Source organism: Vitis vinifera, chromosome 9, assembly GCF_030704535.1.
Source record: "Vitis vinifera cultivar Pinot Noir 40024 chromosome 9, ASM3070453v1".
NCBI classification, from domain to species: Eukaryota; Viridiplantae; Streptophyta; class Magnoliopsida; order Vitales; family Vitaceae; genus Vitis; species Vitis vinifera.
Window position 1 is genome coordinate 662,413 of NC_081813.1, and position 22,869 is coordinate 685,281.

The 22,869-nt window shown below is 25.4% G+C and overlaps 1 protein-coding gene across 1 annotated transcript; it reads left to right on the forward strand.

Annotated features, from left to right (window-relative positions):
• Positions 1-17,729: 17,729 nt before the first annotated feature.
• On the forward strand, positions 17,730-19,856 carry LOC100260039 (protein TIFY 10A). The gene is made up of 5 exons (XM_002272327.5): positions 17,730-18,149; positions 18,654-18,840; positions 19,008-19,327; positions 19,431-19,488; positions 19,582-19,856. The coding sequence occupies exons 1-5, from the start codon at positions 17,984-17,986 to the stop codon at positions 19,709-19,711; spliced, it is 861 nt and encodes a 286-aa protein (XP_002272363.2). The 5' UTR covers positions 17,730-17,983; the 3' UTR covers positions 19,712-19,856.
• Positions 19,857-22,869: the final 3,013 nt, after the last annotated feature.

Here is a 22,869-nt window from a genome sequence, read left to right on the forward strand (position 1 = left end):
CATAATAAAAAATTATTAGATCAACAAATCAAAAATCAAAAAGAGTCAAGTAAAAAATCAAAAGAAGAATCAAATAAAATAAAAATTAATCAAGAGCTAAATGAAATTTCAAAACAAGAGTCAAGTGAAACAAAATTTAATAAAATTTTGTTTTCTTCTACCCGTGAGAGGTGGAGGAAACAGAAACAAAAACAAAAACATCAACAGAAACATCAACAACAACAAAGACAGAAAATCCAAATCCAAGAGAAATTAATGAAACATCAAAAGTAGAAAATAAAATAAAAAAGATAAATGTAATATCTTCAAAAGTAGATAAGCAAATATTTTTTGATGTTGTAAACAAAATTCAAGATGAAGAAATACAAATAAATTATTTACAAAATTTAAAAAATGTAATTCTCACTAAAAATCCAAATAAAACTCAAGACATCAAACCTAATCAATATTCAATGGATGAAATTTATAATAGATTCAAAAAAATTCAAAGGCCCATAACTATTAAAGATTTACAAGAAGAAATACAAGAAATAAAAAAGCAAATAAATCAGTTATACCTAGAAAATGAAATAATAAAACAAGAAAATGAGCAAATAAAACAAGAAAATGAACAAATTAGAAACATAATAAGATATAAACAAGATTTTGCTGAAACCTCTGATAATCAAGATTCAAGAATAATAATACCTAATAAAATAACTCCTATATAATCATTTATAAATACAATATCAAAAATAGATTTTCAAAGATGGTATACAAATGTAAAACTTATAGTTGAAGATTTTGAAATAAAAATAGTAGCATTAATAGACTCGAGAGCTGATATGAATTGTATTCAAGAAGGAATAATTTCTACTAAATATTATGAAAAAACAGGACAAGAAATTTTTGCTGCAAATAAAGGAAAATTAGAAATAGAATATAAACTTCAAAATGTTCATATATGTTAAGATAATTATTGTTTTAGAACTCAATTTATATTAGTACAAAATATAAATGAACCTTTAATATTAGGAACTCCTTTTATTACCTTACTCTATCATTTTTAAGTAAATGATGAAGGTGTAAAAACTACAATATTAGGAAATACCATAATTTCTTCCCTTTATATATCCATTAACTAAAAAAGAAATACATCGAGTTCAAAGTGATTCAATAAATAAGAATATAAATTTAATTCAAAGAAAGAAAGCTCATATAAATTATCTATCAACAGAAATCCAATATAAAAAAGTAGATGAACAACTTTTAGAATATAAAGTTAAAAAGAAAATAAAAGAGATTCAAGATATTTTTCAAAATGAAATTTGTTATGATATTCCTAATGCTTTTTGGTCCAGAAAGAAACATGAGATAAGTTTGCCTTACATTCAAAATTTTGATGAGTCCAAAATTCCCACTAAGGCTATGCCAATTCAAATGAATGAAAAGCTTTTAGAATATTGTAAACAAGAAATTGATTCATTATTAAAGAAGAAATTAATCAAACCCTCAAAATCTCCTTGGAGTTGTGCCGCTTTTTATGTTCAAAATGCTGTTGAGATAGAAAGAGGAGCACCTAGATTAGTCATTAACTATAAACCTTTAAATAAAGTATTACAATGGATAAGATACCCTATTCCTAATAAGCAAGATTTACTCAAAAGACTTCATAGTTCTGTCATTTATTCAAGATTTAATATGAAATCAGGATTCTGACATGTTCAAATAAGGGAAGAAGATAGATACAAAACTGCTTTTATTGTCCCTTTTGGTCATTATGAATGAAATGTCATGCCTTTTGGTCTCAAAAATGCCCATTCTGAATTTCAAAATATTATGAATGATATTTTCAATCCTCATTTTCAATTCATAATTGTATACATTGATGATGTTTTAGTATTTTTTGATTCATTAGAAAAACATTTTGTTCATCTAAAAAAGTTTTTTAATGTCATTAAAGCATATGGAATGGCTTGTTCTGCTCAAAAAATGAAATTATTTCAAACAAGAATTAGATTTTTAGGACATGAAATTTTTAAAGGAAAAACAAAACCGATTCAAAGGTCAATAGAATTTGCTGACAAATTTCCTGACGAAATAAAAGATAAAAAAACAATTGCAAAGATTTATAGGATGTTTAAATTATGTTTTTGATTACTTCAAAGATTTGAGAATCATTTGTGAACCATTATACAAAAGACTTAGAAAATATGCACTTGCATGGACTGAGCATCATACTAGTTTGGTCAAAGAAATTAAACAAAGAGTCAAACGTTTACCATGCATTAGCATTCCTCATCCAAATGCATTGCTCATTGTAGAATCAGATGCATCTAATTTAGGTTATGGAGGCATATTAAAGCAAAAATATAATAATCAAGTGCATATAATTAGATATCATTCAGGAATTTGGTTGGGCGCTCAAATAAATTATTCAACTGTCAAAAAAGAAGTTTTATCAATTGTTTTATGTGTTTCAAAATTTCAAAGTGATTTGATAAATAAAAAATTTCTTTTAAAAATCGATTGCAAAGCTGCAAAAGATATTTTATAAAAAGATGTTAAAAATTTAGTTTCAAAACAAATTTTTGCAAGATAGCAAGCTTTACTTTCAAATTTTTATTTTTCTTTTACATTTTCTGAAAACCAAAATAACCTTATAGTATTTCATATGCCATAAATTGTAAATGTATGATCTTTTTCTAATTAAAAAATAATAATAATAATTTAATAATAATACAATGTTTTCATATTATTATTATGTTTGATTAACCTTTTAGTAATAAACATTTTTAATTCATGATTATATTCCATCTTTATTTTTCTTTTTGTCTTACATGTGCCATAAAAGTTAAGCACTTATTTTTTTTTTAATTTAAAAAATAATTATCAAAAAATATTTTTGAATATGATTTTTAAAAATAAATTTTAATTATTTTAAAAAATAAAATTTATTAGAAAACTATAACAGTCAAGATCCATACCAAGGTTTAATATACTTAAATATAATGTAAAAGTTTTTTAAATATTTTTTATATTTTTAATTATTATTTATAACACTCTATAAAAATCAATTATTAAATTTTTAATATTGATAATTTGTAAGGAAGTAAAGACGGGACCTCCATAAAAGAAGGCTTGGGGTGATCACGTGCCTTCTAAGCTTTGATAAAAGCATTGAAAGCCCCAACCAATCTACATGACATAATCAATAGAAAAGAAAAGGTTGAATTGATCCATTACTTGAATTTGGAGCTAGGGTTGCAACATGCCTTGCTATGTCTCCTATTTTCCTAAGTTTTGAAACCTTATACCCAAAGTTTGGCCTTTTTTTTATATTACTCGGAAAAAACGAAACATTGATATTGGGTCTAATGGTTTGTCCTCGATGTAAATAATTTATTGATTGATTGATAGACTACGATCAAGGCTTAAGCGATTATGATCAAGCTAAAGAATGCATCGAAGGTTGTTGTAATTAGGGATGACAATTTGGGTTTGTGGATCGTGTTTATATCGTGTCAAAACCTAAGTATTCTATTACATAATTAAATTCAAACCCGACACGAATAATAATTGTGTCGAAAACACAAACACGGATATTACATAATTATTAAATAAGTAGCACGTCGTATAACTCATTCAACCCATTTAATAATTAGATTTTCATATTTAATAATCAAATTTAATTAGATATTACGTATATCTATATTATTAATGTCCCAATGAAATATACTTATAACTCCATTAACCTTTAAAAAACAAATAAATGAGTTAAATATGGGTTAAATGGTTTAAAAATGTAATTAAGTTAATAAATAGGAAGATTATTGAATGGGTCATTCGGGGGCCAAATTCATGTTATGTAAATTATTTTAAAAAATACATATTTATAAAATAGATTATACAAGTCAACACGAATTTGACCCACACTCATTTATACTCAACTCAAAACCGTGAAAAATATATTGTGTTTATGTTGATTGACAAATTATATTAAATGTTATCACCCCTAGTTATAATTAGTAGTGTGCATATAACAATCTAGTTATAGTATTTAATTGATTTGCCTTCAATCTCATTTAATTGATAAATGACAAATGATAGTTGAAGTTTGATCAATTATGGTCAAGTTAAGAGACGCAACAATGATGGTTATAAATAGTAGGATGTATTGACTTAGTTACAATGTTTTATTGATTTTGTCTCAACTCGTTTGATTGATAGATAATAGTTGAAGTTTGATCGATTATGATCAAGTTAAGGGATGCTACAATGATGATCGTAATTAATAATATGTATTATTGATTTATCAACCAATTTGTTCAATTAATAGATGGAAGTCAAAGTTTAACCGGTTATAATCGAGTTAAGGGTTGTAATTAGTAGTATGTACAAAGATGCAACAATGATAGTTGAAGTTTGATCAATTATGGTCAAGTTAAGAGATGCAACAATGATGGTTATAAATAGTAGGATGTATTGACTTAGTTACAATGTTTTATTGATTTTGTCTCAAACTCGTTTGATTGATAGATAATAGTTGAAGTTTGATCGATTATGATCAAGTTAAAGGATGTTACAATGATGATCATAATTAATAATATGTATTATTGATTTATCAACGAATTTGTTCAATTAATAGATGGAAGTCAAAACTGAACCGGTTATAATCGAATCAAGGGTTGTAATTAGTCAAAATGCAAAAAATGACAACTACAGCTAATTTTGTATAACACCCGTTCCACATGTAACCATTTAGGGAATATAGACAACAATAGTTGAAAATACTTTTTTTTTTAATTAAAAAAAGGGTATTTGACAAATTTTTTTAAGTGTAAAAAATGATTTCACCACAAAAACATGATAGCATATTATCAAAAACATAATTAAAACAATATTTTTTGTCTATATCGGAATCCTAATGAGTTGTTTGTTTTTCTTAACCGAAGTCTTAGAGCAAATCATTTTAAAATTCAAGATAAAAAAAGTACTTTTCCATTAAAGAAAATTTGTTTTAGGGTAAGTGATAAGTTAAAAAATGAACCATCTTAAAAATAAATTTAGTCTTAAAACAAGGTAATTTAAGACTTAAATCAAGAAAATAAACAACTTAATACTTAAAACAATTTATACTTAAATCAAATTAAAATCTATTTAGATTTAAGACAAAAATACTACCAAAGTGTTAGTTTGTCCATATTTTTTATTTTATGTTTTTGAAAATAAAAAAATATTAATAGCTTGTATATAAAATTTAATAACTCCTATATCAAAAAAAAGTATGAACCTAACTTTTTTATTTTAAATAGTGCTTTTTTTATTACCTCAAGCATTGCATTAATCAAAAGTTTATTTTGAGTTATAGATCCTCTAAATTGGAGCTTTCTAGAAACAACATTCTGTCTCATATTAAAAACAAAAAAACAATTTAGCATTTTGTTTTTGAGAAAATAAAATTTTAGAAGGGTAAAACCGTAAAACCACTATTAAATCAAGAAAGAAGATAGAAACAATGCTAACTTCTACTTTGAATGAATGCTAGATGTTGTAAGTTGTACGAACTATTTGTACATGTAACACCGTGGCCCATGACCATTATGGGCCAAGAACTCTACTTGGGCCTTTGTAGTGGGCTCTATATGTGGATGGGTCATGACAATGTTTATGGGCCTGAGTTTTTCGGCCCATGTCTCTCTGTGGAAATCATCAAGTGTCAAGTCCATATTCGATGTTGCTTGAGTATTGGAGTTTTTTAACTTCTACGGCAAGTTTAAAAAATAATTCATTAAAAATGGCAGTTGGAAAAATATTGATAGATTTACTACACATTTCACAATTTTCACACTTTTCGTCGGAAGGTGTCTTTTGAAGTGACACATTTCACAATTTTCAAATATTTGATATTCACTTAGAAAAATCAAATTTAAACAAAGTGTGTTTCAAAAAGACACCTACAATTCCAAAAAATTATATTTATATTGAAAGTATTTATTGAAAAAACACTTTTCACAATTTCACAAAATCCAATATATACTAAAAGTATTCCTTTAGACTATGTTTGGTTCTCGGAAAGTACAAAGGAAAGAAAAAAAATGTTAAGGAAAATGATTTTCTCATGTTTGGTTGTACTATGAAAAATATCAAAGAAAATCAAATATAATTAAAACTAATTAAAAACTTATGTATTTTTAAATTATTTAATATTTATATTAATGAGTTAAAATAAATAAAATGAGTTTGAAGTAACAAAAAAAATAATTTATCAACTTTTAATCAATTTTTTTTTATTTTCCTTCACTTTTTATTTCCTTCTACTTTTCCTTCGTATTTTCTTTCCCTCGCATTTTCCCTCAAATTTTCCGGGAACCAAACATTTTTAAGAAACATCTTTAACAATTTCATAAATTTTAATCTATACCACAAATCTCTTTTGAATTTGATTTTATATTGAAAAAAATGGATTTATACTAAAGATGTATCTTCGGTAGATACTTTCCATAATTTCATAAAATTTAATATACATTAAAGGTGTCTCTTAAAGAAATGTCTTTCACAATTTCACAAATTTTAATTTATACTACAAGTGTCTCTTGGATTTGATTTTAATTTCACAATTTCAGTACATTTGCCTTGAATGGTGACTCCATTGAAGTAGCTCAACACCACCCCTTCTCCTTTTTCCTCTATTTCTTTCTGTTTTGTATACACCTGCTAATGTCGAAACTGTTAATTAGTACCATTTTAATTTTTTTCTTAAACATAAAACCCTAGTCATCAAGGTTTAAGTTTAAATTAATTACGATTTTATGATTATGTCGTGGGTTTTTAAATAAAAAATAAATATTTTAAAAATAAATTATTTTTATTTCAAAACTCTAAATTAAGAAAATTTTATAAATCCTTCCATCCATATTCTCCAATTCAAAATTCATTAATAGATGAAAAAAGTATAGAGAATTTTATTTATTTGTGATTGATTACATCATAAATTGCATAAGAGATTGTATTATTATTTATTAGAATTTAAATTATATTTTAGAATTAAAATAAAATAAAAATTATTAATGTGGAAATTAAAATTTATGAAATTGTGAAAAATACATTTTTATTATAAATAAAAAAATTTTGAATTATAGAAAGTATCTTTTGAAAATACACCTTTAATTTATATTTAATTATTTTAAGTATATATATATATATATCGTAGATTTAAAAATTGTGAAAAATGTTTCTTGAAGCTCTACTACGAGGCCAAAAGTGCCGTAAAATTAAAATTATTTTTCAATGAATGATATTTTAGAAAATAATTTTTAAAGAGTCCGTAAATTGATAAAAAATCCCTTGAGTCTAGTCTTCAACAACTACATTTGAATTTTAAAATCTTCACGGTCCATGTGGAAAGTTGACTCTAACTTAGACATTGTTATTTGGGAGAATTACCCAAAAGGATGGGTTGGGCAAAATAATTATTAGAAAGGGTGGTATCTTTTAATAATTATTGAGAAGAACTTTAATAGGCTTAATATACCAAAACTACCCTTTAACTAAAACTTTTAAAATTCAAAGCATTTAAAGCATTTCACTTGATTTGTCAATACATTTATGGTATATGGGTCCCACATTTATTGTAATTATTGATATTTAAATTTTAAATCAAAATTTTGGGTTTAACCCTTACAATTATATATAATTTGTTATTTAAATTTACTATTTAAAACAAAAATACTTTTAAAAAATATTTTCAAAATATCATTTATTGTTTTTTTACCTTTTTTATTTTTATTCTAATTTTTAATTTTATGAAGAAAAAAATAAGTTTTATAATTATATAATAAAAATGATGATTTTTTCATATATATATATATATATATATATATATATTATAATTTTAAATTAATAAATTATGTTTTTGTATTAAATTTAAGGAAGATAAAATGTTTAATTTTTCATTCAGATTCTCTAAAAATAATAAGAAAATGATAGAGAATAATTAATCATTTTTTATTTTCATAATAAAATAATTTTTAAAAATTTATATGATTTTTTTTCCTTTGCATAGTGTTTTTTTTTTTAAATTTTCATATAAATTTTTTTTTCTCAATGCATCTAGTGGATGATGTTAATATATTTGATATGTTGAATATTAATAAGGTATAAAAGGTGATCCTCAATATTATTACTTTTATTATAAAATATAGGCACAACAAAAATATGTTATAATTACAATATAAATACAATTACATTACAATAAAACCTAATTAAGAAATTTATGAATTTTTTTTTTTATAAAAATGGTAATTTTGTATGATCATACCATATTTCATAACACCTATATCATAAATAATTTCTGAAATCAAATGAAATACTAATTTGAATTCATGTAATATATATATATATATATATATATATATATATATATATATATATATATATATATATATATATATATATATATATACAAAAATTATTAAATAATTTCAAAACACTAAATAAATGTTGTTAATATATTAATACGATGTGTTAATACCAATAGGGTATGAATAAACATTTTTAGAATTATTACTTTTATAATGAAATATAGGTACGACATAAATGCATTATACTTACAATATAAATACACTATCATTACAATATATTACAACATAATTTCATTTATTTTTATTTAATTTTTTCACGTGCTATATCACTCAATGAATAATTGTGAGTTATTCTATTTAATAGGTGTGTGTTAGTCAATTGAATATTTATATATTATTCAATTGATGAGTGCTCGTAAAAAATAATTATTTATTATATTATAATAACAAAGTTTTTAATTGTATGTTTTATATATAAAAGGATATAATAACTTTAGGATATGATTTTTATTTATGAGATATTAAAAATTATTTTTTCTACAATGTTCTTTAAAAAATCTCAATTTTTTTAAAAAAATAACAAATTTTTAAACAGTTAATTGTTCAAAAGTGACAACAATTTTTTCAAGTTGAAAAATGTACCATTGATTGCCTATCAACTTGTACTTATCAATATGTATGAGTCCCACATCATTTATTAACCTGTACTTATCATCATGTATGGGCCTCACATCATTGACAATCTCAATTTATTTATAAATAATATAGAAAACATAAAGGGTTAAATTGTCCTTTAAAAAAGTGAGCCTTTATAGTCATTATTTTTTCTAACCCACCCTTTTGGGTAATTCTCCCTTGTTATTTTTATAAAAGTTATGGAACCAATCATTTCTATAACCACAAGCAAACGGAAAAGTCGTTTGACACAATATCAAAGTTTTAACAATGCATTTAAATTTCTCTCTATGTTGTTTTTATAATGAAATTACAACTATGAGAACTGAAAATCAAAAAATTTTAAGAGGTTTTTTCGAGGAAAAACAAAAACTCTATTCTATTAAAAAAATGAATAGAAGGAAATGCACTTAAACATCTGAATCTATTTTCAACAAGATGCAAATTAAGAAAATAAAATATCGATAAGATAAAAATTAATCAAAATTTATAAAAATATTGAAAAAAAAAAACAAATAACAACATATATACTTAAATCGTTGTAATGAATAAAATAATACATGCATAATAAAATTTGTAATATTTAATAATAATAATGTACAAAAATTAAAAACATATTTAATATTGAAATTATAATTTATTTAATCTCAACGTGTATGACAACATAAAATAAATAATGATATATACATAATTATTTTTTATTAAAAATATTTATAATTTTATTTACAATATTATATTTATATATTTAATTATGGCTTATATTTCAATAGTGAATTAAATAAAATTTGATAATAACATGGAAATATATATTCAAAAAATCACAAAAATGATAGAAAGGGAAAAGGAAAAAAGCAAGGGCTCCAAAATCCAAGGTCTTGACCATTTCCATAATTAATTAGAAAATTTTAAAAATTCTCAAGAAAAATAATGATAATTAAGAGTCAGTTTAGCTATGTGATTTAAAAATAGTTTTATATTTTTAAAAACAAAAAAAATTATTTTAAAAAATTATTAACATTGGTTTGACATTGTGATAGTTGTTTTTTGGAAACGGATTTTAAAAACAAAATTAAATAAAAATAATTTTAAAATAATAAGTAAAAGTTTTCTCATCAAATTTTTAAAAACAACATACATATATATATGTGGGAGTCAATTTGATTATAATTTTTTAAAATTTGTTTTTAAAAATTATTTTTAAGTTAAAAAAATAAAAAATAACTTAAAAATTATTTTTAAAAACAAGATTAAGATAGACTCTAATCGTTGAAAGATATATACCGAACGTCCGAAATCCAAAATTTCAACCATTCCCACGGAAAATGGCTGTGCGTGTCGTCACTTCAGATCACTTTTGCTAATTCGTAGAAATCTTTAAATACTTGATTGGACTCGAATGTTTTTGTGTGGTGATTGAGAGGACCACCTATTGATTGCGATCCAAGAAATTCAACGCGTCATTGATGCACCAAAGTCCAACATTTCACAGGCTTTGTGTGGTCCACAGTGCCATCCGCAATCTGAATGGCTACTAGTACACAATCCATTGCAGCCAAAGACTAGGCTTCTCAATGGACCCATTCACACCTAATTCATTTAGTATCCCTCATCTCTGGAAATCACTCGACAACTCCGCATATTTCTTTCATCTTCCTTAGTCTTTAGTCCGAGCATGTCGTTTTCAAAACTAAAGTATCCAACTCAAGTTGGAGACGAATTGACTTTAATTGATTGTTTTATTCTTGAAAAGTATTGGAAAAAAAAAATTAAATAAATGATTTTCTCATGTTTAAATGGTACACAATTGGACGGTATAATTTTACGATTATGTCATTTTCGAAACAACTCAACTAAGGATTGAAAAAGAAAAAAATCATTAAAAAATAAATTTTTTTCGTACATTTATATGATATAATCTTAATAAGAAAAATCATAAGGCCATTTTTGCAAATTTCTTCCGCCATTGACTTTAGTCTCAGTATGTCATTTTCAAAAGAAAAGTATGCAACTCAATAGAGGAGAAAAATTGACTTTCATGTTTGGTTCTAATAATATATTATAAAAAAATACATTTTTTTTAAGGAAACAATTTTTTTTTTTACTTTTGGGTTTTTTTTTTATAAAAAATTAAAATTTTAAATTAATAAAAATTAGTTAAAAATTTATATATTTTAAAATTACTTATTTTCATGTGTTAGAGTTAAAATAAATAAAATAATTTTTTAGTGGTATATATAAATAATTTATTGATTTTAAAATTTCTTTTTATTTTCTTTTTACTTTTTCTTCTTTATTATTTTAGATTGTCCTTCGAGAACCAAACCTAATTTTAGAGATATTCATTTCAATTTTATGAATTAGTATTTTTTGCATATGTTTCAAGACATTCGTTTTTTATTTGAAAAAAAAATAATTTTTTTTTAAAATTTGTTTGAAGTTATCACTTATTTTTATTTTATTTTTTAAATAAAAAATAAAATAACAAAAAAAAATCCTAACTTCATGCTCAATGGTTTGGTTCTTAAAAATCTGAAGGGAAGATGTAAATTACAAAAATTATAAATCAAAAGTAAAAGGAAAAAAATTAATAAAAATAAAACGTTGTAATTTTTCATATTTTATTATAATAATTTTAAAATGATTTAATCTTTATAAAAAAAATAAACGACGTGTAAAAATGATTTATTTACTTTAATATAAATTTTTACTATTTTCTATTTTTTCACCATAATTTACCTTAAAATATCGGAGAATCAAACATACACGTGGGATATATATATATATATATAAAAGAAGGTTTGATACGACACTCCATCCATTTAACAAATGTCATAAATGTGAAAATATATAAAGACGAATTTTGAAAACTGATGTCGACTTGGATTTAAAGAAAAATCTAAGAAAAGTAGGCAATAATCCCAACTTCGTAAAAAAACATTATTGAATGGGACGGTTTTGAAAACAACGGGCTTGGTTTTGTATTGATTTGTAAAATTATACACGTGACAAAACTAAAGTGGTTTGGCTTTAATCTTGAATAAGAAAATTTTGTCACATTTGAAATTATCAAAATAGAAAAAAAAATCAATGTGAAGTTGTTTAATAATTCCAAAATTATTTGATAAGATTTACCACTTTAATACTTTTATAGTGTTTTGTTTCGAGAAGATACTACGAAGTGAAAAAAAAAAAAATGATTTTATCGTATTTAGTTTATCAAGAAAAATATAAAAGAAATTTGAGTATGATTAAAAATAATTAGAGGTTTATATATTTTGAAATAATTTAAAATTTAAAAGAGAATTGTGAAATTAGTTTAAAGGTGTGATGTAGATACAGTGTCTTAAAACTATTATCAACTTCTCATGCGCGAGTGCCAACAGTCAATGGCTATTTCAAGATACGATGCAAATATAGATTTTACAAGAAAATTAATTGAATTGTCGATATCTTGTTGTTAAAAAAAACAATAAAATAATATGATTGATTTCCAATGCTTTCACCTCTTAAGCGACTTGTTATTGGTATTGCAATTTTTCATATTTCTATAATTATTTTTGTTTGTATAATTTATATTCAATATAAATTATAACAAGACTAATCTTGTCATTACTTATTCACCATTTGGTGTTCCATGAGAGGAGTTGGTATAATTTTTTCAAATCACCCTAAAAAGACGATAAAGATTCGGTTTTTATAAATGAACATTGGGAAAGACAATTAAAATCAAGACCAATAATTAACATTAAAGCTTCTAAATCTCAACCAAATGATTTGAAATATTTAAGGCTAAAATCATATATTAAGAGAGTCTTGACTTACAAAACCAATATTAGAAAATTGTAATAAGAAAATGAATTAAAATCATTTATAGGTGAATATAAAATGAAGTTGAAAGTGTTAAGACACCTATTTTTCAAAAAATTTATTTATTTATTCTAAAAATATGTGTCGAATGTCTTAAGACAACCTTTCTTATATACGTATCAGTATCTTAGTGACACAATAATTCGAACAACCACCAGCACTTATAATTGTAAATAAATACTCTTTCATGAAATTCCTTATGTTACAACAATCATTTGTTTATCTTTTTATATGTGATTTTCAAATATCGTACTATATTCCAACAAAGTGAGATGTTCCATTCTAAGTCATTTTCGAGTATGAAATTTTGTTTATAGTTAGCTTTCAATTATAAGTATATGATTTCATGTAATCCAAATTTTTTCTTTTGCATCCAAACTTTTACAAAAGTGTAAAACGTTATTTTATTTATCATCTTTTATGATTTGAACTACTACTATTACAAAAAGTTATTATTGTATATTGAAAATGAATACCGCCGAATCATAAAGATCCGAATAAGACAAATTCGTCTTAAGAACAACAAGTCTAACTTTAGCCTCAATCATTATGATTTTTGTTTTTTAATTTATTTTGTTCAGTTACTTGTATATTGTCACTTTACATTTTCACTTGAACATAAACTAATAGATCATTGAATAAATTTCTTAAATTTAAATCTATTATTTATTTTTATTTTTACTCTCTAAATTTTCCTTTTCCCACATTTTCTCATAATAACTATATTGAAAAAGCATATCAAGAGAGAGAGAGATTTTGAAAACACCTTAATTTTATTCTAAAAATAAAATAATATATTTTAAAATGAAATAAAAAAAAACTATAAAAAATTTGTTAAATATGTCTTCTTGGGTTACAAAACTATTTCTAATAATAAGTCAACTAATGATAAAAATTCAAATTTGAGTGAGAAAGAGAGAAAGAATTTGAATACACCTTAATTTTCTTCTAAAAATAAAAATAATATATTTTAAAAATAAATTAAAAGAACTATAAAAATTTGTTAAATATATCTTCTTGAGTTACAAAATTATTTCTAATACTAAGTCAACTAGTGATAAAAAAAATTCAAATTTGAGAGAGAGAATTTTAAAACACCTTAATTTTCTTCCAAAAATAAAAATAATATAATTTTAAAAAACTATAAAAATATGTTAAATATGTCTTCTTGAGTTACAAAACTATTTCTAATAATAAGTCAACTAATGATAAAAATTCAAATTTTATATTATGTTTCCCTTTTATCTTTTGCGCCAAACTAGACCTTAATTTAATTCTATGATAATAAAAAAAATTCTATCCTCTAGAGACTTCAAATAAAAAAACTTTATCATTACTATTAAAAACTATTCAATTGGCATATGTTACACATTTCCTTATTTTAGTTGAATAAATAAATAATAGCGGGTGAATATGGCGCCTCCACCAACTGCGGTATAATGTCGGGTCTGCAGGCCACGGATCTCGTAACACGTGGCAGGATATGGTGGTCGATAGGAAATGACGGGACTGCCACACAATTGTTTATCACGTGATAATTTAAAGTCTTGTAGACCGCAGAAACGTGCATCAGCCGTTTGCGTTGATTGAGAGTGCAGGAACCAGGGACCCACACCCGACATGTGCTGTGGTTTGTGCCTGTCGGCACGCCAATGGCACTAGACTAAAGAAAAACCCCTCAACGGCGTTAGTTTGACTCCGTTACTGTTCCGAGATAGTGAAATAGGCATGAAACCACCACAAACTACGAAATTGCCCTTACAATGTGAAGCAATTAGGCGAAGCTCCGAGTTGAACCCAATTCCAACCATTCTTTTCCTTTTACCGATCAAAATATTAAATTGTTATTTAGTGAGGGTTTGAATGGGAAAAGTGTGTTCATTTACTCATGTAAAAAAAAAATAATAATAATAAAATAGGTAGTGAATTTAATAAAATATAAATTTTAAACACCTATTTAAAAATAATTAATATTTCAACCGTTTTTGTAACTAACTTTTAATGACACATATACTGCATTTGATCATATTAAGTACAACCTTTAATAATAGTTTTTAAAAAATTGAAATATAAAAAAAATTTATTATCATAAATTTTAAAATTATTGAAATTGATTTTTAAATAAGGTAAATTTATAAAATGAATACTTAAAATATAGTTTTTGTCTTTTATAATAGAAAAAAAGCCTATAATTTTTTAAATATATATAGTAAAATTTCAATAAAAAAATCATTTTTCAAATTTATTTTTGATAAAAAGTTGTTTTTTAAATAAATTCTATTTTATTTTCAATAATATTTTACAAATAATTCTAAATAAAAATGAAAAATATAAATAATATTTTTAAAAAATCTATATTAGTAATGAAAAATAAGTTCGAAATTCTAAATAAATTTTTATTCTTAAAATAATTGAGAATTGTTCTCACATATTATTTTGGTTTAACTTATTTATACCATAATTTTATATATTTTTATTTTTATTTGATAATTTTTTTTTACCATATAATTTAAATAATCTAGATTTATGATTTGGTAATATACCTTAGATTTTTTTTTTAATTTATTATAATACAAACGTTTTTAAAACATTTTTTTTTTATAATATTAAACATGATTGACACTTTTAATTTTGCTTCATTTTTTTAAAGGAAAAAAAAACATATTTAATGATTGTATAATAATAATAAAGAAAAAATAAAAATAATTTTTTATTTAACTTGTCCATAATTTTATACTTAGAGGTGAGATATTAGTGTAATGAGTGAGCAATGACGTTTAATTTGTCATTTTTTTTGCTATTTATTTCAAAAATCAATAAATAAAAAATGGAAACAAATTATAGAACATGATATTTAACATTGTTTTTAAACTTTTAGTTTAAAATCAAATAAGAAAAAAAAAAAAGAGAAAAAAAAACCAATGCACCCTTTATATATATTTTTAATTTATTATTATTATTATTAGAAAAAAATATTAATTGCATAGTCACCTTTATTGCTTCCTAAATGGCTACTAAATGTTAAAAAACTTCCATATTTAATACACATTAACAAATTTTTATCATATTTAATTACTAGATCATCTAACAAAAGTGATAAAAGTGGTCACTATAATTATCATCATTGCTTAATTTTTTGAATAAAAAAATATGGATATGTCTCAAGTTAAGTAACCTTGTGGTAGTTATTTTTTCTTTTAATTTTAAACAAAATAATATTAAAAATACTAAAAATCTAGCATCTCTCCTCTAATTTTTGAGTTTCTACTCAGATATTAAGTTTATACTTAGTTACCGAAAAGTACTGATTTTTTTTTAAAAATGTTTTCCTCATATTGGGTGTCAACATAAAAAATATGAAGAAAAGAAATCAAATATAATTAAAATCTATACATTATTAAATTATTTAATCTTTATATAAAAAATAAAAAAAAGGTGAAATGGATTTGAAGTATCATATAAAATAATTTATTAATTTTAAATCTATTTATTTATTTATTTTTTATTTACTTATATATTTTTTTCCTATTTTATTTTTATGACATTTTTCAGAATCAAACATAACCTAAAACTTTGTATCTAAGTTAAAAAATAAAATAAAACAGCATAAAATGAGTTCAACTAACCAATACCTGAAGTGAATGAAATTGATAGGAGAAGGGTTTGCTTCTAGAACAACTCAAATGATTTATTGGGCTGGTTAGATTCCTTAAAATAAGACATTTATCCCATCATGATTTCAACACAATTAATCAACTAATATGGTACTTACACTAATAAAGATTTAGATTATTGCATGTTATCTTCATAATAGACCATTAAAATCCCACCTAATAATAATAAAAATGTCACCAAATTGAAAATAAAACCACGGTCCATAATATTAATATTTGTTTTAAAAAAACATTTCCATTTAAAAATACAAATGAAAATACAAGGGATAATTGAAAAAAATAATCGAAAATTTAGTAAAATAACTTCGGTTTTTAAAATCCTTAATATATGCTCAATTAAACAAATATACACACCTCTAATAATTATATAAAAATATATACTATATTTACAATATTTTAAATAGAATATCCTTAATTTAGGGATTCGCTATAATTGAAGATTGTTGGTGTCAAAACAAGAGGTTTGTCTAACTATTTTTGTAATGATCCATACTTAATCGTATAAATATTGTTTGCTCTATGTTCAAAGGGGTCTTTATTTTGAAAACGAGTAAATAGGGTTAAAAGAAACTTATATTTATATAGCATAAAAAACTTTATATTTTGTAAATGTGAGATATTACAATCATTCTTCATGTAAGGTCAAATAAAAAAACATCTTTTACGTGGTCAAATAAATCCTCACATCGGGTCAAGGATCGAGTATGCAGAAGTGTTTTAAAGTCGTAAAAATTTATTTAAAATTATAATGAACAATATGTATATAATTGGAGCCCGCGGTTACCATCCTCATCCATAGAATATAAATTTTTTAATATCCAATAATTTATTATATCATATATTTCAATGGTTATTGTCATCATCTCTCATTTCTTAAGAAAAACAAGACTTTTCTATGATTTAAATGTATTTTTTTTATTATCCTTTTGACTACTTGTATATCATCACATAAAGTATATATTATTTTATTATCCAATATTCCGTTGGATATTTTCGTCATTTCTCATTTCCTATAAAAATATTTAAAATTATTTTTCTTCATCCTTTTAGTCAAATCCTATTAAAGTAAGCGTGAAGAAGAGGAGAAGGACAAAAGTGTAAATGCACCCAACAGTAAAAGCATCCCCCCTCGTGAAGTCTCCAACTAGACCAACCCTCAACCCCCATTTTTTTTTTTTCTAAATAAAAAAACACGTGCTTGAAATTTATAATTTTTTATTTTACAAAAAAAAAAGAAAAAAAAAAAAAAGGGTTAATCACATTCAAAGAACCCAAGCTTAAAAGCCTTCTTCTTCCTTGTCTTGGACAAATTCTCAAAGCAGTTACGAAAACAGGGTATTTGTAAGTATACTCAAACTCAGAGAGATTGGGACGTCGTTCAACTGTTTGTTGAAGATCTTCAAAATTCTGATCTAAAAACAAGGCATGTCGAATTCACCGGAGTTCTCTGATTTCGCCGGCCGGAAGTCCGGGAAGTTGCCGGACAGGTCGAATTTCTCGCAGACCTGTAATCTCTTGAGCCAGTTCCTCAAGGAAAAGGGAAGATTCGGGGATCTCAGCCTCGGCATGGCCGGGAAATCTGAGACCAAAGGTATGTTTTCCTTTTTTTTTTTTTTCTTTTTTTTTCCCTTCATTTTTCGAGCGACCAAACGGAGTCTGGATTTTTTTTTTTAAATTATTTTTTTACTTTTATTTTTTATTTTTCCTCTGTGTGTGCGTGTGTGAGGAATTGTTTAGACGGTTAGTTCTGTAACTATGGTTTTAGCGTTAATGGTTCGAACAAAACAAAAAATAACGAGAAGTTAAAAAAAAGAAAAAAAAAAGAGAGAGAATTGAGAATTCTTCATCTTCATTATCAAAATTTCTGCGGTTTTTCCAGCTATCAGATCATCATATGCATTTGTTTGTACACTGCATCTCTGATATTTTTTATTTCTAGCTTTCCATTTGTTGTTTCAACCCATTTTGTGAAAGACGATAAATACCATACTTACAGTCCCGCACTCAAATCATAAAACCCTTTACCTTTACTGATATAAATCTTTGGAGTTTCTATCAAACTCAGTGTCTGATTTCTTGTTTGGAATCGCCACAGGGAGGCCTGAATCATTCAAATCATCAACCATGTCATTTGACCTGTTAAACAAGGATAAATCTAGCGAGGCTTCGGGGCAAAACGTTGGTGGATCCTCCAATTTGAAATCCAGTGATTTCTACCCTCAGTTTGCTGGTTTTGGTTCCCTTGCTTCCATTGACGAAGCCATTAATATGGCTGATTTCAGGTGCTTTGCCTTTTCCTTTCTCATGGGTTCTATAATTTTCCAGGTTTCAACCATTGTATTAAGAATCTAGAGAGATAATAGTCTGAGATTGAATGAATAATTTGATGTTCTAATTGTTCATTAATTCGGGTTTGATTTAATCTCCGAATGTTTATGTTTTATGTTAGGAAATCGGCAACAACAGAGTCGGAAACTTCTCAGATGACAATATTCTACGCCGGCCAAGTGCTGGTATTCAATGATTTTCCGGCCGAGAAGGCCAGAGAAGTCATGCTATTAGCCGCCAAGGGAACCCCCCAAAATACTAGCGGCTTCCTCTCCACTTCTGGCCCTGAAAAAATCAATACAGGCAGCTCAACCGCCCCTAGCCCTAGCATCCCCGCCTCGCCGGCCACCACCCCGAACCCTCAAGCCCTCAGCTCTGGTACTTTCAGCATTCCTGCCTCGCCTGCAGCCACCCCAAACCCTCAAGCTCCTCTTGGCTCTGGTAATTGCTTTGTGACTAACTGCATCAAAAGTCATCAATGAAGACTGCCTAAAGCTTTACACATGTACTTAACATTTCTCTCCATTCTATTTTCTTTTCTCAGAACTGCCAATTGCAAGGAGAAACTCACTTCACCGGTTCTTGGAGAAGAGAAAAGATCGGTAAGCAATCTCGAACAACCCAAAAGGAAAATACTTAAAATTGAAACAAATTTTCCATTGAAGTGAACTGATGTTCTCGATTTCTTTTTTCAGGGTCAATTCGAAAGCACCATACCAAGTAAACAATCCATCCAGACCTTCTCCAAAGCCTGAAGAGGACACCAACCCAAAGCTCAACAAAGATGAAGGTCAATCATCAAAGCAACTTGATCTTAGATTGTAGTCAGGATTTGCCTTCATGATCAACTCATCTTCTTGCTCAAATCTTGTCCACTCCCACTTAAAATCTAACTACTTTTAGGCTTTTGTATACTCCCCTGTATCGGATTCGTAATCAATATTTGCTAAGCGCAATTCTTAGTATTCAATCCGGGTTGGTTCTTTTTGTTAACCGTTTTTGATACATTGATCTTCAATGTCAGACAGGATCAGACATCCCTTCCGTGTGCGAAGGGAAATGTCACGCCTTCAACTATTTTGGTTGTTTTTTACTTTAACTTGACGTATAAAAATTCAAATGTGTCTGAAATAAAACCAGAGATGTGAAATGTGCTCTGAGCATCACTTTTTTGGTGGTGGTGGTGCCGGGTGGGACTTCTATGTCCTTCTATTACCTTTTTTGCTTGGATTCCCTTGACTACCTTATGTTTGGTGAAAGTGAAAATGTTCAGAGAAGAAAAGAAAAGATTTTTCCTTGATGCATACGTTGTTAATTAATTTAAATTATATTTAATTTAAATTAATATTATTTTTTTAAAGACTTCTCTACAAGAAAGAAAAAGATTTTAGAGGTGGAGGAGAAAGTGAAAGTAGATGAATGGGAAGATTTGTGCAAGCGAGGTTTACCTAAGCTTTTGCCTTCGAGAAAGGGTCGACATTTTCAAGGCACACACCTTCTAAGAAGGAACTTTAGTCCATGACAAATCAATGATCCCACTAATCAATACTTAATAACATAATATTCTAAACTTTGTCCATATAATCTTTCTTTCTTCAATTGATTAATTCGAACTGCCGTAAGGTTACAAAATTAGGAATGAGACTTTGGAATATTAATTTGATTTAAAAAAAAATTAAACTATTAATTTACTAGCTCTCCCCTTGGCCAAGTTCGTGACCAATTTATGGTATCCTATCAAATCAATGCCTTCAAATAATGGCATGTGATAGCGTGGGAGAAAAGAAGGGATATTTCTGTACTATATAATATATGATATAGATTGATTAAACAATTATCGTTTCTCTTTTAATTTTCTATCATTAAGCATACATTAATAATTCAAAATAGGAGACACCTTTGTATCTTAAAAATCGAAAATTCATGCTCATTTGAACGTTGAACAAATGAATTGAAGATGACATTATTGAAAGAGTGGGTCAAGAAATGTTAAACATTATAGGCGGCTACTATTGACTAGAGAATATAGGGGCGTTTGGCCTTATCTATGCCCAATTTGTGCAAGTTCTTTTCATAATGAGAAAAACATGCCAACCCCCAAAGTGGTGAAAACTTGAGAAATGGGTCTGCTTTTGGATCTGTCCTCACCTGCAAAAGCATCAATCAACCAACCCATTCTCTTTTATGCACTCTCAAGAATGCTAAGTGTCATAGTCTACAAAGTTCATCATTGCCTTGGTGATTCATGCATTCTTGTGCAACACATGTTTTTTTTCAAAAAAAAAAGCATTTGAACTTTCACTTCTTTTTGAATTGGAATTTGCAAAAGTTTGAATAGCATGAAAGAAAAAATAGATCATTTTGAACAAATGAAATTGGTTGAGAATGATTCTTAAAGAACCTTTTAATAAAATTTTTGTTTGGAGACTCAAATATGAAATTGGTTTTCTTAATTTATTTTGAATAAATGTACTATAATTTATATGTAATATAAAAAATTTCAAAGCTTTCTATATTTTTAATCATTGTTCAAAATACTTTATAGAAAATAATTGAAAATATCTTAATTTTGTTTTCAAAAATATTTTGTATTTATAATATATATTTTTTGAGTTGGAAAATGATCCTAAGTTTGAAAGAATGTGATAGTACTATATCCTTTTTAAAAATATTTTCAAACAAAATCTAAGATTTAGGTACGAGTGGATAAGATTATTTCGGTCATAAGGTGATTATTACTTTTCTATGTATTAGTAATGATCATTTTGAATTATTAGATGAAATTGAATCCTTTCTTATAAGTATATGTAAAATCACAATTTTAAAAATTAATTTCTAAATCCATTAAGAGATGTTTGAAATGACGGAATAGAGAAATAGCCCCATTTATGATTGTATTTGATTTTATTTTTTTCTGAGAAATGAAATCGATGTAAAAAAAATAAACGAGGCTTAAGCATAAATGAATAAGATTATTTTTGTCAATTGACTAATTTTGATTCACTACTGCGTTTTATATAATATTAGAAAAATACTTTTGAATATAAAATTCAAAATTGGAAAAACTACTTTTCCATGACAAGGACATTTTCGAGTTAATGGAATGAAATTGTATTTTTTACGTGTGACAAGTTGCATTTATCAAAATTTGCAAGTGTATAGTAAAATAAATAAATAAATAAATGCGATGTACTATTATTTTGTCAAAGGTAAGTTATATTATAAATTAAATTTAACAACTTTAAATAAGACTTTCATATTAAGGTTAAATTTCAGTTCAATCCAACCAATCGACCGGATGGTCTATCATCAACTAATTTTTAAGGTTTTTAGGTGATTGTTGAAAGGTCAAATTGCTCAAATGATTACACTATTTGTTGTCTGGTAGCTCAACAGATCGAGGATATCCTCAATTAGTGTCAAGTTCGATAATTATTGTCATTTTCATATCTCGACATGTTTAATTAACACGTACCCCTTTATTTTATATTTTTATAAAACTAGAATTTTAAAACTCCAAATGATTAAGCATCGACTAGGTTTGACTTTTTATGAATTTTGAAAATCATGTGAACTTTTAGTAGAACGGGTTGAAGATTAGTTTTCATTTAAATTTTTTAGCAGAATTTGGATGAAATTTTCATTAAGCAAAAGAATTTAGATTACTTAGACAATTTTTATGTTACACCTTACATGCTTAAGGACATAATATTAATTTTTAAATTGGAAATCCTCTATTCTTGTGACCTTGACTTCATTTATCCTTCAAATCCTTTGTCAATTTTAATAATCTTAGACAACACTTAAGCTCACCATTAAATGTTTGCCATTTATTTGTAATCATTAAATTCAATCATTCCATTTTTTTTTCTTAATAAATACACTCCAAATCGAGCGAGATTTAATAGTTAGATTTACTAATAAATCTATTAATTTTTAAAAATAATTATAAAAAAAATTTACAAATTGAAATTGGTTTAAAA